Source organism: Pseudopodoces humilis, chromosome 25 (assembly GCF_049639895.1).
Source record: "Pseudopodoces humilis isolate 2021_Gansu_Grassland_sample_001 chromosome 25, ASM4963989v1, whole genome shotgun sequence".
NCBI classification, from domain to species: Eukaryota; Metazoa; Chordata; class Aves; order Passeriformes; family Paridae; genus Pseudopodoces; species Pseudopodoces humilis.
Genome location: NC_142224.1, coordinates 5,580,497 through 5,597,095, shown reverse-complemented (window position 1 = coordinate 5,597,095; position 16,599 = coordinate 5,580,497). Strand labels below are relative to the sequence as shown.

At 51.0% G+C, this 16,599-nt stretch overlaps 1 protein-coding gene across 10 annotated transcripts in view; it reads right to left on the bottom strand.

Annotated features, from left to right (window-relative positions):
- Window positions 1-417: 417 nt before the first annotated feature.
- Window positions 418-16,599, bottom strand: part of NCAM1 (neural cell adhesion molecule 1) — an 81,524-nt gene continuing 65,342 nt past the window's right edge. For 3 of the 10 annotated variants that reach the window (XM_088066747.1, XM_088066748.1, XM_005531117.3), the window contains 6 exons: window positions 14,174-14,298; window positions 13,001-13,181; window positions 5,087-5,294; window positions 4,383-4,499; window positions 2,680-3,435; window positions 419-1,634 (listed from right to left, as the gene is read on the bottom strand). In XM_088066747.1, the coding sequence (XP_087922873.1) occupies window positions 1,520-1,634; window positions 2,680-3,435; window positions 4,383-4,499; window positions 5,087-5,294; window positions 13,001-13,181; window positions 14,174-14,298 (1,502 nt within the window). In that variant the 3' untranslated portion in view covers window positions 419-1,519. Of the gene's footprint in view, window positions 1,635-2,679; window positions 3,436-4,382; window positions 4,500-5,086; window positions 5,295-7,101; window positions 10,429-13,000; window positions 13,182-14,173; window positions 14,299-16,599 lie in introns of those variants that run through there. The other 7 variants (XM_088066749.1, XM_088066751.1, XM_088066752.1 and 4 more) reach the window with 4 other exon arrangements.

Here is a 16,599-nt window from a genome sequence, read left to right as displayed (position 1 = left end):
TTCTGCAACTGGAATTTTCTGCCATAATCAGGAGGGATCGATTTGGTCACACACCTGAGCCCAGACCAGCCCAAACTGTCCAACCTCCCTTGTGCTCCTCAGAGCCCCGGGAGGGTTCTGTGAAGGAAAGGGGAGAATGTCCTAAAAAAGCAGAGATGATATTTCTCTTATGCAGTCAGGCCCAGGTCCAGCAAGGGACTTCAAACTAAATTTAAGCACAGAAGGATTTTCTCCAGCAATTCCCTCACCCCAAGCAGGTTTGGGGATTGCTGGATAAAGCCCTTGAGTGGTGGCAAGTGGTTTGAACACCCCCACCCCCCAAAAAAACCCCAAACCAAACCCCAGCATCGCTTTTCTTCTTACTCCAGTAAGAAATAATAATAATAATAATAACAATAATAATAATAATAACAATAATTAAGAAAAGAGAAAAGGGGAAACGACTACTGTAAACATCCATGGTTGAAAATGTCTCCCTTTGCAAAGCAAGCATGCTGCTACCCTAGTGTCTACAGGACTGGATTGACTGAAAAACCAAAAAAAACCCAAAAAAAAAAAAAAGAAAAAAAAAAGGCAGCTATTTTACACATCCATTTCAACACAACAAAAGTTTAAAAAATATCTGTCAATTGTAAACACTGGAAAGAACCAAAGTTGGCAAAACAAAAAGAAAATGAAAATAAAATTGAACGTAAAATTGAAAAAGAAATGTAAGAGTCTGAATACTGCAAATTGAAATACATCCCCCAAAGCTGCAATTTTGGCATTCTTCCTAAAAAACAGATAATAATCAACCCCAAATAAAGGTCTAACGTGGCGAGCAGGATTCAGTCACAAAGAGCTCGAGACACTTTGCATACTGACCAGATACAAGGTGAACAGAAATTATAACTTATTTATGAGGCTTTACATATTTCAAACTCGACTGAAAAGTATAAAAATAAATTGTGGACTTTGTTCTTTAAGCACCAGCCGTGCCCAGCAGCACAGTGGTTATCTCTGCTATACTAACAAAGGAAACAACAGGGTCTCTTTTCTTTTTTTTCTTTTTTTTTTTGTCTTTTTTTGTGGTTTTTTTTTTGTGTCTAGGACTACCTTGATTTTGAGTTTCCCAACCACACTGCAACCAGCATTGCAATGTCTGTTTGTTTGAATATACACGGGGCCAGCAGGGCCCTGATTTGGTGATGGGTTTAACCCTGTTTTTAACATGTTTTACTTTTTAAAAGCAAGTGCACAACGAATAGAACCTGTCTAGGAATCTCAACGAAACCAAAAAACAGAAATCAAAACCAAAAAAGAGAAGAAGAGAAAAAACAAAACAAAACCAAAAAAAAAAAAAAATAAAAAGGAAAAAAGAGACATTCCCTCCCTCCCCCCGTTTATGCATTTTTCTGGTTTGTTTGTTTGTTTTTCTTTTTTAAAAAAAGGCAACAGACACTAGAGGAATGAGATGGGTGTGTGGGTTGTGATTTCAATGCTCGGTGAAGGTTTCTGCCATCCCCTCTGCCGGTGCTGATCATGCTTTGCTCTCGTTCTCGTTTGTTTGTGTGGCTTCGTTGGGCACCGTCTTCACTTCTGCTGGGGGGCTCTTCCTGTCCTGCACGGCGCCTTTGTCCTCTGCTGGCATTTTCCTGGGGAGAAGCACCAGAGGGACAGAGTTTAGAGGCACAGAAACACGGGCTGGGCTCAGTTAGCCACGGGGGAGGAGTGAATTAGAGTCTGTGTGGGAACAACTCGCTTTGGGAGAGCAAAACCAGCATTTCCTGACGCAGGAATAAGGAAAACCGAGCTCAGCTCCTCCGCCCTGGCTCATTCGGTTCTAGATTAACCAATTTTCGGCTTTTCCTGCCCTGGCTTTGCTCAGGGCTCAGCTGCAGGGCTACAAAAAGGAGCAGCAAGGAAACCTCACACAGCTGCAGAAGGATTTGGCTTTAGCACCCAACTCCCTGATAATTTAGCAGCAATCCCATTTTTTGTGCTCCTACGGACAGCCAGGCCTGAAATCCCCAGGATCCCAGAGAAAGGGGAGCACAGAGGACAGGAATTCTGTCCCAGACATTTTCACAAGAGTGAGGGAGGTGACAAGTGCCAGCCCAGGCAGAGCCCAACATCTGCAGCACAGCTGGGACCCTCCCCCAGCCCCCAGCTGCTGTTTTCTCTCTCCTGCCCAACTTGGGGTGCTCCCCCCTCTCTCAGCCAGGCTCCTGCCAGCCTGGGGACAGCTCCAGAGGTTCCAGAGCTGGCACCCTGGCACTGCTTGTGCCCAGCCTGGCCCCCAGCGAGCCCCGAGGCTGCTCTGGCCTGCGGGAGATGGGATCTGGGGGCTTGGACTCACTGACCTGCAGAACCTCCTTACACCAAAAGCTCTTTACACCAAACTGGACTACTTCTGCTCTTCTTTAGCAAAGAATAACCCAGGATAGACAAAGCTGCCCAAAAGCCTGAGGAACAACACATTTCTGATAAACTCCCAGCTTCCTTTCCTCTGCCTCCCTGGCACAGCCCATTCCTGCTCTCCTCCTGGCACCTTCCAACACCCCGTGGGCTCTGGGGTGAGGTAGCTGGCTAAGGAAACAGCGAGGTCAGTCAAGAGAACACCCAACAGAGGACACAGCACGAGCACCAGGGCACGAGGGACACATCACACAACCAACACAAGAGTAAAGCTGGCCGTACTCGGTCTTTGCGGGGGCAGAGCCGTCTGCAGCGGCAGCAGCAGGCTCGGGGGCTTGCCCACCAGCCCCGCTGGCAGCAGGAGGAGAAGCAGTGCCCAGAGCTGCAAAAACATCCTTTGCAAGGTCAATGTCTGGTGGCTTGAAGGTCCCTTCGTCCATTTTAAAGTCCTCGTTCTGCGAGGGGTTGGCGGCGCTGCCCGAGGCAGCCTCGCTCTTCACGCTGCTCGGGTTCTTGGGGGTCTCTGCCGGGCTCTTGGCGGCGCTGGGCTGCACAGGCTCCTTCTCGGGGCTCTTGGCCACCTCCTGCTTGGGCTCCGAGGGAGCCGGAGGGCTGCTGAGGTTGGCAGGGCTGGGGGCGGCCGGCTTGTTCCCGGCTTTGGCGGCGTCGGCCGCGGCGGCGCTGGGGCTGAGCACGGCCTGCCCCGGCAGGACACTTGAAGATAAATTATTGGTGGCCGGAGCAGAGCTGGGGGGATCGCTGAGATCAACAAGAGGGGCCACTTTGGGGGCGGAGGAGGGCGGCGGTGACGACGCCGGGGCCGCGCCTTTGGCCGGGGTGGCCTGGGCGGGGGCGGCGGCGCTGGCGTCGGGAGCGGCCGCGGCCGGAGGGGCAATGCTGGAGGTGAGCGTGGTGGTCTCGCTGGTGGGGCTGTTCTGGGCCGTGGCAAAGGTTTCAGTGATAGTGTCAGAGTTAGTGGTGCCCGTGGTGACAGAAGGCAGCATGTCCTCCACGGTGGCCGCGGTGTCGGCGGGGTGCCTGCGAGGGGACACGGGGACGAGAGAGAGAGAGGGAGAGGGAGAGAGGGAAAGAGAGAGAGAGAGAGACAATGAAGGCCCGAAGTGACAGCGGGGAGAGGGGCAGAGAAGGAGAGTGAGGACAGCACACGCACATGACATGGAGAGGGACTCAGGAGCAGAGATTGCAGAGGTCAGACATGCAAAGGGAGCGAGGCTGGGATGGCTCAGGATAATCAGGAAGAGCAAAAAAGCCAAGAGGACGTGACCTGCAGGAATGGCTCGTTCATGTGGGCTGAGGGATCCTGTCTGCTTGCAGAGACTCTTCTCACCTAAAACTCTCAGCCTCTCAGTCCTGACCTCTCCAGGCAGCTCTCTGCCAACTCCCTGAGCCCGTGGCCCTGTGCCACCTGCCACCAACACAGCACGGTGCCATCGTGCACCCTGGATCCAGCCCCTCGCCTGTCCTGTCCTGCTGCTGCAGGTCTGTCTGAAGGCCTGCAGAGCCCCCAGCAAACCCCAGTTCCTGTTCTCACATCACATTACCGCAGACTCAGGCCCCAGCTCAGCTCAGGTCTCCCCTGGAATGCTCAGCCTGGCCGTGACTCCACCTGCAGGGCCCAGCTCCTGGGGAGGATCTCTCCCAGCTCTCACCCAGCACTGCTGGGACGGGGCTCGCTGCCAGCTGGGGCCGATTTTGCTCTGGATCCTTCGCAGTGCCCCTGGACAGAGCTGGATCTCCACACTGGACAGACTGGCAGAGCCCTTCAGGAACCTCTGCTTCCTTCCCCTTTCCCTTCCAATGCTGGAAGCAGCAACCACTGAAGCTTGAGAGGAGGCACTTCCTCACTGGCACGTGGAGATTTTACCTTTCTTCCTCTCTTCCTGCCCTAACTCGTGTTCCTGAGGGATTAGGGCAGCTGAGGGCAATGCAGTGACCCTGTGCTAGGGCTGCCTAAGGCCACATACTCTGGCTCTGTCAGCGGGGTGGTCTCGTTGGGCTCCGTGTGCTTCCCCCCGTCGTGGTTGGGGGTCCTCTCCTCCTCCGTCCGCACCTCCACGATGGGCTCCTTGGACTCATCCTTCCTGTAACGAGGGAAGGGCAGTGAAGGCTCCTCCTGCAAAGACAGCCTGCAAATGGCCACGGGGAGACACGGCCACGGGGAGAGCACGGACAGCTCCCTGCGGCCACTGCTCCTTCCAGGCACTCCCTGCATGTCCAGCATGGGGTGTCCAGCACTGGGATGACTGGAATGACTGGGATGTCCAGCACTGGGATGTCCAGCACTGGGATGTCCAGAACTGGGTGTCCAGCACTGGGATGTCCAGCACTGGGATGTCCAGAACTGGGTGTCCAGCACTGGGATGTCCAGAACTGGGTGTCCAGCACTGGGATGTCCAGCACTGGGATGTCCAGCACTGGGATGTCCAGAACTGGGTGTCCAGCACTGGGATGTCCAGCACTGGGATGTCCAGCACTGGGATGTCCAGCACCTATTTGATGGCTACCAACAGGAACGAGACAAAAAGCCAGAGGAACAACTCCAGAACCTTCCTGCAGGCCCCAAGCAAACCCCAGCCCCTCCCCAGGGAGATGAGGGACCCCCGCTCCCCGAGGCAGCTCCTGTCCTGCCAGGTGGGCACACAGGGAGGCATTTGGGGGCAGTACTCACGAGAAGGCCGCCTTCCCCTCCTCCATGTCCTTGCCCTTGGCCCCGGGGCCGGATTTGCCGCACAGGTTGACGGCGATGCACATGAGCAGCCCGCACTTGTTCAGGAAGTAGCAGGTGACATCCACGGCCACCAGCAGCGCCACGAAGACCACCACGAGGATGCCAATGATGGCAGCAGTGCCCAGGCCCGAGGCAGGGCTAGTGCTGGCTTCAGAGACCACGGGAGAGAAGAAGAGAAGGCGTTCGGGTTAACATTTGAGGTTCCAGGGCTCAGATTTGGCTGCACTTAAGTTGTTTTTTTGGGAAGTCCACCCTCTGTCAGCCCTGTGCCATAACCAGTGCTTTACCCTGCCTGAAAGGATGGACCTGAGGGGGCTCTTCCCATCCCTGGGAAGCAAACAGCAGAATCTCCTCCTGCTTCTCTCCACCTCCTCCTCCTCAAGAGGAAGGTCCAGAGTGGCTCTGGCACTGCCCAAGCCTGGCCCAAAGAGCGGTGGAAGCAAAGCCCAGACTCTGCAGCAGGATTTTTCCTGGTGGGATACAAATCACTGGGTGATGGTGGTGGGAACTGGGTTAAACCCTTCCCTGAGGCTCAGGTGAGACCCAGCTCTCCAGAACCTGCTCGTGGCTCCCCAGCCCCTCACTGTCCCAGCCCCTGGAGCCCCAAACCCTTGGAATCTTTGCTTTGCAGACCCCCCAGCAGAGCCCCTCCATCCCCTCAGCCCCATTTATGTGGACAGGTGGAAAGAGCCTTCCCAGGGCTCCAGACAGAGCCACCCCCTCTGCCACGCATTTGAGAACAAACAGAGAGGGGTTGTTCCGTTTTGTGACCCCGAGGTGGACCAAGGAATGCAGATTCCAGCAGGACAAGTACAGAGAACCCCTGTGAGGCACCTGACCAACACTGGCATCACAGCCCAGCCCCTGCCAGCAAGCTGAATAAAGACATGAATTAACCCCCCTCTGATGCCTGCAGGGAGTGAGGAGGATGTGGATTTTCCCTCTTCTGATGTGTTTGTGCTCCTGCAGCTGTCACCCCTCCCATGCAGGATCCTGGGATCAGACATCCCTGGGTGCCTCCAGAGCTGGAATTTTCCCCTTTTTGGAAATTCCACTCACAGCAGGGTGCTGCTCTTTGCCTCCTCTCCCCTCTGAAGCTTTTCCAGGAGCTGTCACCCCCCCAGATTCCTGCTCTGACAGGCACAGACCCCTCTGCTCCCCACCGAGCTCCCCTGCCCTGCCCTGCTCCTCTGCCCTGGCAGGAGGATGATGGAGGTGGGGAGAACCAGGGCAAGCCTGCAGAGGGATGTCCCTGTTCTTGTGCTATTCTGGGATTTTACACCTCAGACAACGAAACTGGGCCGAGGTAATTGCCTGCAATTTGGGTTTCTAGGCTGGTAAGAGAGCCCTGCAATTTGCAGGAACTTTCGAACCTTTTCCATTAGCTGTGGTTTCATAAATCCCAATTCATGGTGTGAACTGATATTCCAAACCTTCCAGGGACTGGCAGTAAGGAAACGTAATATAAAAATCCTCCACGACCCCATGAACTTGGGAGGCTCTTGGTGCTGCCTTTCTTTTTCCTTGTAAAGGGATTTTGCTGTTCCTATAAAATGCAGGAACCACAGTGGAGATTATTCTTTTCACAGACTGTCCCATCTGATTAAATTAAATTGATCTACAAATACTTTCAAGAACCATTCCCCTCCATCCTGTAGCTGGATTTATGTTGTATCTAATGAAACTAATACTTAGACATCCCTGAAGGGTTTTCTGGGGCCTAAACCAACCCTGTGTACAAAAGAAATGTATAAATAAATGGGCTGTGGAGCAGCTGTTCCCACTGTGTGTATGAAATAAATGTAATAAACTGATGTTGGACATTTCTGACCTGATCCACGTCCAACCCTTTTGCCATTCTCAGGACTAAGAGGAACAACATTTCCCCCCGGTTAAATAAGGAAACACAAACCATTAAAGAACTTCTGGAGTCCTTAATTCTAAAGAAGTGAAGAATTTATTAATTACAAATTACGTTTTTCCAACGGAAAACGAGCTTCCTGCAAGACTGGCTTTTCTAATCCCCCTCTTTTTACAGTGCACAGGAAAATCAGCCAGCAGTTTTAGTTTCTGTACAAAAACTGCCCTGGCAGAGAGAGCTCAGCTGTGTCTTCCCAGAGGGGTCTCAGCTACACAATGTCCAGGCACAGGCAATGAGACAAAAAGGATGGAGAGGAGCAGGAGGGACTCCAGGCATTTCAAAGGTCCTACAGGGTTTGGCAAAAGAAAGAAGAACGGACAAAACAAATAAAAATCCATTCTGTGCATCCAGCAGCAGAAGCCAGGAGAGAAGCTCTCTGCTCTCGGTGCACGCTGAGAAGTTCCCTCTGCATGAGGTTTTACAGAGCTGCTCCCTCAGACACCCCCAGCTCACCCTGGGGACAGGGACCCTTCTCTGCCAGTGGCAGAAATCCACAAATGCACATTTCAGCATCTGTGAGGGAGCACACAAAGCCTGGGGCAGGGGGATATCCCACAGCTCGCTGAATTCCTGCTGGAACCTCAGTGCTCTGCTCCTCCAGGCTCTGCTGTTTCCCTGGGACTGTCCTGGGGATGTCAGGGGATCGAAACACCCCAGAATGGGCTGGAAGGGACCTTAAATCCCACCCCTGCCATGTCCAGGGACACCTCCCACTGTCCCAGCCCCGTCCAGCCTGGCCTTGGGCACTGCCAGGGATCCCAGCTCCTCTGGGAATTCCATGCCAGCCCCTCCTCACCTTCACATGGAAGAATTCCTTCCCAAGATCCCACCCAACCCTGCACTCTGTCAGTTTGAAGCCATTCCCCCTTTCCTGTCCCTCCATCCCTTGGAAATAATCCCTCTCCCCTTTTCCTGTCAGCTCCTTCAGGCCCTGGAAGGTTTAGGTCACCCCAAAGCTTCTCCTCCAGGCTGAACACAGAATGACACCAAAATCCTCTTTCCTGGAACAAACCTGACCCCACTCCAGCAGCTCCAAGAGTTGGGAGAAGTTGTTTTAAATTAAAACCTTTTAGATAAAAACCTTCATTTTATTCCCCAGCGCCCTGGAGGTGCAGACACTTGCAGGTGGAACAGGGCGTTCCCAAACCTTCCTGCCCATGAGAACAGCCAAACAAAGCCCTGACAAACAACTCTGAGAATGTGGAGGGGCTTTAAAAACGGTGGGAACCCTGCAAGGCTCTGCAGCCCCTCACACACACATGGGTGCTGGCATGAAAGTCCCAGTGTTTGAGCATCTCCTGCTTCCAGATCTGAATCTCTGCCTTTTCTAAAAACTCTATTTCAATTTTATTTTACTCACATCACGGCCTAGGACCTTGGACCTAGATCCAGCCTGGAGGGTCTGACAGATCTGTGGTACCTGGTGTGCTACAAACCTGCACAAAATAGTGCTAAAAACCCCAGTTATGCTCCTGATTTCTGCAAACAGGAAGAAGCACTTTCTGTCTGTGTCCCAAGCTGGATGGGCTCCTGATTGCTGTTGGGTTTGGGATTCATTTCAGCCCCATTCAGGATGTCTCAGCTGCTTGCTCTGCCTCAGAGAATCCTCTCCTGGGACAGAACCCCCTCCACAGGGGCTGCTCTCTCTCCACACCACACTACACCAAGTTAGAGAATTTTAATAACTCTGATTTTGGTGAGAAACATCTCAGCCTCAGGCAGTGACCTCCCTCTGTGGGGAAAGCCACAAAAAGCTGATTCCAGATCTACAGCGAGCTCAGTTAATCCAGTTAGAGGGGAAATCACACCACTTCTCACACCACTTCCTAGCATCAGCATTATTTTGCTGCACTTCAGCAAACTCCAAAGCTCTCACAAAGTGTCTGCACTCTACAACGCTGGAAATGAGGGGGTTTTGTTGAAAAAAAAAAATAAAAAATCCACAGGCTTTTTGTGTGTGACACCTGCACCAAATTCTCATTTACAACCCAGAGAGAAAAGTTCAGAACTGATAAAGAGCGAGGCCTGAACAAACACAGCAGAACAGGAAAGGCAGAGTCAGACACGAGTGGGGACAGGATTTCGTTTGTCCCTGTGAGAATTCCATCAGGAAGATGAATCCCACCCAGCTGGGAGGGTCTGAGACATTCTGGACACACAATTCAAGGGAGAGCTCCCTGATTTTAGGACAGCATCAGAGGGGATGGATTTCCTATCCCAATGGATTTCCTATTCCAAACACTTCATTGGGGTTGTTGTGTCGGACTTTTTGTGATTTTTTTTGTGGTTTTTTTATTTTGGGAAGAGGATGGGGAGTTCTGTTCTTTTTATTTGTTTTTTTTTTTTTAAAGAAGCAAAGCAAAAATCATCTGAATTTTGTTGAGGGAAATTGCCAGGATTTGATAACAAAGCTGGCTCTAGTGCACCAGTTTAGACCATGGATTAATCCTGTCACACGCACAGTTAACCAGGAATATTATTAAGGATCAGTAACAATAATTCTGCTGCTCAGGTAACTCCATCCAAGCTAAGATTTTTCTGTTAGAACAGCGAGGAAAGGGATTTCTCTGTGATAACACAGCAGTGGAAATCCAGGCAGCGTTAGAGAAGCATTGGGAATTTGTGTTCCAGGAGGAATCTGCACACGAGGGAGGGACAAGGAGTCTGCCCAGGAGGAGAAGAAAAAGCAGCAGTGCCCCCAGTGTGATCCCAGCAGATGTTTCTAGTCAGACCAGCACAGCAGGAAAACCTTCCAGACATTTGAATCCACATGCAAAAGCCCCCAGAGACATCTGGGCAATCAGCAGGATGGTCTCTGACAAATCTTCTCTTTCTTTTTACAGTCTGTGGGTTTGGGTTTGTGGATGGGGCCTCCTTTTGCACAAGATCAGCACCAGATGTGCAAAGAAATCAGTAAAAAGCAGGATCTTAAAGGCTTTCAGCATTGCACCTTCCTTTGATGAAAACAGCAAGCAAACAACACCAAAAAAAATCTTTCTTTACAGCCATTTAAAAGGGCAAAATCATTACAAGTAACAAAAAAAAATGTTAAAGAGAAAAAACTTGGCTTAAACCTTTTTTCCTTGTTACAAAATACTGACTCTTTCAAATTAAACATCTTTTTTTTAAGTGTTCTGCATTTGTTTCTTTTTTTTTTTTTGTTTTGTTCTCTGAACTGACACGATCCTCTGAAGCAAAGTTATCTCCTTCCACACCTTGGTGGGACCCAGGCCTTCCCAAGCAAATATTGCTTTATTTGACTCATTTTTTTTTGAAAGTTTCTAACAGAGCAAAAGCAGAGTCACTGCAGAAAGAAGCAATGAGACAAAGGAGGACGACGTTGATGGACTTCCCAAGGTCGCTGCAGGCGCCAGACAATGGTTCCCAGGAGGGGGGAATATGGTTGTTTTAAAAACAAATTTGGTGCATGTGGCAAGCGTGGATGTTCCCCGTGAGATCCAAGGTGACCATGGATGACAGACATAGGAAAGGAATTGGGGGGGAAAAAAAGGGAGAGGGGAGGGAAAGAAAGGAAGAGAGGAAGAAAAAAAGAAAGAAAAAAAGAGAGAGAGAGAGAGAGAAAGAGAGAGAAAAATAGATAAAAAAAATTAGGTCATAAATACAGAAAACATAAGAATCAAAGGTTTATTTAATCTCGTAAATTAAAATGGCTCAGGGTTCAAGGAGCAGCACATTCACCACAAAAGGGGCAGAAGCTCAGCAAAGCCCAAAGCTGCAGAGCAGGGTCCAAGGCAGGGTGGGTGGGGTTTGCAAGCAAATGAGATTAAAAATGATGGGACAGAAGGGGCTCAGCGAGAGACAGGGAGATGTGTCTGGAGCCTGAGAGCACAGCCTTTAACAGGGAAAAAAGGAAAACAAGAAAAGCTTTGGTGCAGCAGAGAATCCACCTGCCTGTCCAAACCCTTCCCCAAAGCCTGGATAAAAAATCCACATTATCCTGAAGGAGCACCAAGGTCTCAGGAATCCTCTGACTTTGCCATTCAGCCTCCCAGCTGCTCGGGAACCACTCCAATGCCAGCATTATTATTATTATTATTATTATTATTATTATCATTATCATTATCATTATTGTTATTATTACTGAAAATAACACCCTTATCCTTCCAGCCACTCAGGCCTCTGCACAGGTGAGGGGAACAAAGGACTCCTCCACACAATAAAAGCACATTTTCCTGCAGGAAATCCCTGGTTACTGCTGTCAGGCACAGCAATGGCTGTTACAGCACTGCCTCTGACTCCTGCACAGCTCATCTGAGAGAAAAACACAGAAATGCCACGGAAACAACGAGGAAAGGAACACACAGAGCCTCCTCCCTGCTCCAGTTTGCCAATAAAACCTGTGGGGCTGCACAGCAGAGGAAAAACCAACCTGTCCCTGGAAATACTGGAAATATTTTGCCCAGCGTTTTCAGTCTGGGGCACCAGGGAACACCTTGGAAGGCCAAAACTGACAAAAAACCCAGGAGAACGAGTCACAAACCCAGCAACAACCACATCACTGCACAAGGACACAGCCCTTTCTGAGGAGCTGCTGAATTCCAGGCCCTGAATTCCAGCCCAAAACTGCTTTTGTTTTGTGCAGCATTGGAGGGGCAGCCTCAGATCCCGGCCCCTCCTGTGCTTCACACCAAGCTAAGCGAGGAATAACCTCAGGGGGGCCAGACAAGTTTCACCTCTGGCAACAAACTGGGTTTTCCCTGGATTTTTGAGGGTCCTGCACGTGTTACATGGATTTAAAGGGCTCAGAGGGGGAGCAAGGATTAGAGCTGTTGAAAATGAGAAGCACAGAGTGAGGTGTTTAATGAGTTACTGAGGGTCCTTCCACCCAAAACTACGCCCTGGTCAAGCACCCCCAGCCTCTCCTTTGCCCCATCTCCCTCCTCCTCACTGCCAGTCCCACTTTTCCCACTTTTTCACCCATTTCTGTGCTCCACAACATGATCTGCCTCAGCCAAGGGGGACTGCAGCATTCCCACAGGGGCTGAGCTGTTCCCTTCAGCCAAGGAATGGGCACAGGGGAGCAGGGACTCAATTCTCGGGGAAAGACTGAAGGAAACTCGCTGGTTTTAAGAGAAAACATGAACAGAATGAAATCAGAATGAAATCCCTTCAGGATGGGCTGGCAGCACCAACCCAGGCTCAGCATCCCTGTCTTTAACCACCATAACTTCCATGTACAGCTACTCCAGCAATCCCATCCTCACATTTCGGTTGCTTTGTGTGGATTTCCCCCCTCTTTTTTTTTTAAATGTCCACATCTAGAAAAGAAATCCTAACTGTCCTTCCAACAGATTGCCACAAACTGCTCAATTTCAGTTTCCCAGCTGAGAGTTCTGCTTGGTTTTTGCAGGAATTGTTCTGCCCCCTCACTTTATGAGCACACTAATAAGTACAGTCTGTTTTAATTGCTTCCAGCAGCATCCTGAAGCCTTTGAGTTGTTTTTTCCTAATGCCCTCCTCAACACTGGATTGTGATGACTGTCATTTGGTAATTTGAAATGAAAAATGCTCAGAGAGAGATTTTCACTGCCTTCCCATCCAACTGCCAGCAAACTCCTGATGCTTCCATTCCTCCAAGGATGGACAAAGAAGCAGGGAGGGAGATTTGGGAAATCTGCCTTGTGAAAAGCAGAGCTGAAGGGCGTAAAATGGGAATTCCACTTTCTGCTCTGGGAAAGCTTTTCCTACCCAACACAAGGAGCCAACACCCCCTGGGAAGAGCCAGGCAGGGATTTGCCAGGGAGCACTCCCACATACCTGCCACAGGTATGCACACAGCCACGACCCTCAGCTCCGGGTGGGGAACCAACCATGAGAGGATGGGCTTCAAGCAAGCGAGCTGTCAGGGTTACTGGGGCACATTAGGGCGGCTGTGTGGCATTAATGGGCAGGAGGAGGCAGAGCAGCGGTACCTGGGATGACGGTGGGCTGTGCAGAGGTGCGGAAGGCGTAGTGGGCAGGCTTGGATTTGCCCTGCTGGTTCTCAGCTATCACGTACACCTCGTAGTCAGCGTTCCAGTCCAGCGATTTCAGCATCACGTGGTCGCTGCCCGACGGCAGCCGGATCTCGGGCTTCCACTCCGAGGAGTGCTTCTGCAGGGAGGGACAGAGCACAGCACGCCTCAAGGTTCAGCTTTTGTGTTTCCCTGGCTCTGCACTGGTGCCTGACTCTGAACTCCACACAAAGTGTCAGCGAGTTCTCCTCACAGCTCGGGCACACACAACGATCCTTCCCCAGCCCCACAGCCAAGGGCAGCGCTGCAGCTCCAGGCCCAAAAAGCACAAGCAGCAGGGAATTGAGGAGAGCAATCTGGGAGGATGGGACTGCATCACCTGCAGCTGCAATTGCACAATTAACCCCGAGATGGAAATGGACCAGAACTGATCCAAGGGTGAAACTCCTGAGCCGGGGCCCATCTTGGGTGCTTGCACTGCCCAAGGTGATCCTGTGAAGGGCTTTTAATAAATCCCAGCTTTATTCCTTTAACTCTGCTCCAGGGAGCCTCATGAGGCATCAGCCAGGGCCAGGGGCACCCCAGGGGCTCAGCAGCGCTGTCACCCCACACAGACACCCCCAAAGGGTGTCACAGCACGGGGCCAGGCTCTGTTCCATGTCACAGCATGAGGAGCAGTGGCCACCAACTAAAACACAACAAGTTCCACCCCAATATGAAGAATTTCTTCCCGTGGAGGGTGGCAGAGCTCTGGAACAGGCACCCACGGAAGGTTTCCCTCTCTGGAGACATCCCAAACCCACCTGGGCACGTCCCTGTGGAGCTCCCTCCAACCCCAGCTGTTCTGGGATTCACTGACACCATCACATGCTCTTGGGCACAGAGGGTGAGATGCCAAAGCAGCCTCTCTCCTGCTCAGAACCCTGTTCTTTCTGACAAGAAATCCCCTCACCTCCTCCTCTCATTTCTCCCCACCACTAAACTATTTTCACAGGGCAAAAGCTGCAAGTTGTGCCAAAGTGCTCCCTGACATCTCAGCACTCACATTTAAAGCAGGGGAGTGACAGAGGTTTCTCTGCTCACTGCAGCCCCTCCCCGAGCCCAGGGCAGCCCGGGCTGTGCCACACTTACAGCTTTGTACTTGATCAGGTAGTGCCTGATCGGGGAGCCACCATCGTCCTGCTTGATGACGTTCACTTTGATGGAGTTGCCATCTTCTCCTATGTGACCTTCCAGCTTGGGGGCACTGGGTTCCCCTGCAACAACATTCAGGGTTATTTGTGAAAAAAACAACCAGGCATTAGCAAGGAAAAAGTGCTCATAACAATCACAAGAACGCTTTATTATCCTCAGCTCAGGGTATGAGCTGACCCAGACACAGAGGGCACCGTGTGTCTGAGGGAAATATTTGCCACACCCAAGTATTCCTTGCATTTGAAACACCAAATTTCCACTTCTGCATGTGCTGGAATGGAGCCAGAGTGACAAACATCCCCCCTCCCCAAGAAAATCCCAAAGCAGTGAGGAATTCCTCGCTGCTTTTGTTGTAGGAACTGCTGTCAAACACCTGGCAAGCTGCTCCTGTGGGATGGGATGTGAAGAGCACCACTGAAAAGGACCTTGTGCCTCTCAGACAGACCCAGGGCTGCACTCTGAATTTGTTTAGAGCTTTTTGAGCTGCTGGACCACTTAAATGAGAGAACACCTGAACAGAACCCCAGAGCACATCCCCTCATTCAGCCTGCAGCGGTGGAGCTCCAGTGGACACTGGAGAGAGATTCAGAGAAACCCCTTCACTCTTCTGGAATAACCATTTTTCGGAGAAAAAGGCTATCATTTCCCAAAGTGCACCCTGCCACCAGCAGGAAATGGAAATGTCCCTTGCTCCTGCAGGGCACACTGATTCACAAGCCCAGCTCCCACACTGCTCCTCCGACCCAGTCCCTCGGAGGATCCCAATCCCACCCTGAACCTCTGCTGAAAAAGCCAAATGCAGGAGGTCTGATCCCAGATCCACAGCCCTGGATCTGTGTCCAGCTCCTCATGGGCAGCACAGGCACTCCTGAGTGGCCACAGGAAGCTTCACCTTCCAACATCCTTCCAAAGTTCATCTGCAGAGGAATCTGAAGTCCTTTCCCTCCCTCCTCCCTTTCAAAGGAACAGGAGCACAATTTTTTGGTGAAATACCAATGGGAAAGCCTGGGCTGAAACTGGGATTTAAAATGAATCCCACTTTGCTGCACTGTTCCAAGAAGGGAATCAATCTCACTCCAGGGGTGTGGGACACACACATTTGTGTTTAACAACACAGCAACTCCTCTGACGGATGTGAAGAGGCAACACTCCTTTTTTCCAGGTTACATTTTGCTTTTCCAAATCCTCTCCTCTGCCTTTATCCCCTTATTGCAAGGCTCCCACACCCCCTGGACGTTCCAGCTGTGGATTCCACCCCGGGACAGCTTTCTCAGTCTACACTGAACACAAAAAGGTGACACAAGTGTGGTTAAAGGCACAAATAAACAGGAAAACTTCATCCTCACCTGGGCATACTGAACACATCAGTTAAATAAGCAATGATGTTATTTTCCTCAATCCCAAAAGACAAACACCACACAAATCCCCTGCTTTTGACTGTGGAGCTGTCTGGCAGGAGCCATTCTGCAGGAAGTGTCCTGGACAGTCACCAGGAATTCCCAGCAGCAGCAGCAAGTGCCTGGCTCTGTCCCTGTGGCCCAAAACAGCTCCCAGGGGCAGCCCTGAGCCCCCTGAGCCTCCCCAGAGCAGCAGAGCCCCGTCCCTGCCCTCCCTGGGCACAGGGACACATCAAGAGCAGCGTCTCCCTGCTCCCTGCCCAGCCTCAGAGACCATCAGCAATGAGGACAGAGATCCTCGAGTGCCGAGGGAACACTGCACCTACACAATCTGACCTTTTATCTAACACAGCCTGGAATCTTGTTCCCAGTGACTGAGCACCAAGACTAATAAGAACATCCTTTGAAAAGATGCTTATTCTCCATTTTAAATGTCAGAGATGCTGCTGTACTTTGCACACAGCCGTTCCCATGATTAATTACCCGCTCAGCTGAAACTTTTCTTCCTTTTCTTCACTTTGAATTATCTAATTTCTAGCTCCTGATTCATTCCTTCCTCCCCCCCAATAGTTTAAACTCATTTCTGCTTTGAGAAACATTTCCCTTTAAAGAAGAGAATGCTCCTAAGTGCTGAAAACCAACAGGTGGAGCAGTGCAAGCCCTGGTAAAGCACAGTTTTCTCTCCAGAAATGTGTGTTTATTTCATTTATCTCAAGCAGGTGGATGCAATCCAAACACAGGGCTGTAAAATGAAAACTGGGTTAGTGTGTCAAACAGAGAAGGAAGAAGTTTAGTGGGAAAAGTTTAGTCCAGCAGAATCAGCAACCCTACAATGAGTGAAGATGTGAGTAGCTGGAGAGAGAAGGTGGTCAGCAGGAGAAGGGGTTCATGCTCAGACATGCAGAACAGCATGGCAGGGGTGCTCCATGCCAGGGCAGAGATCAGCCTGTCCCACCCTCCTGAGCC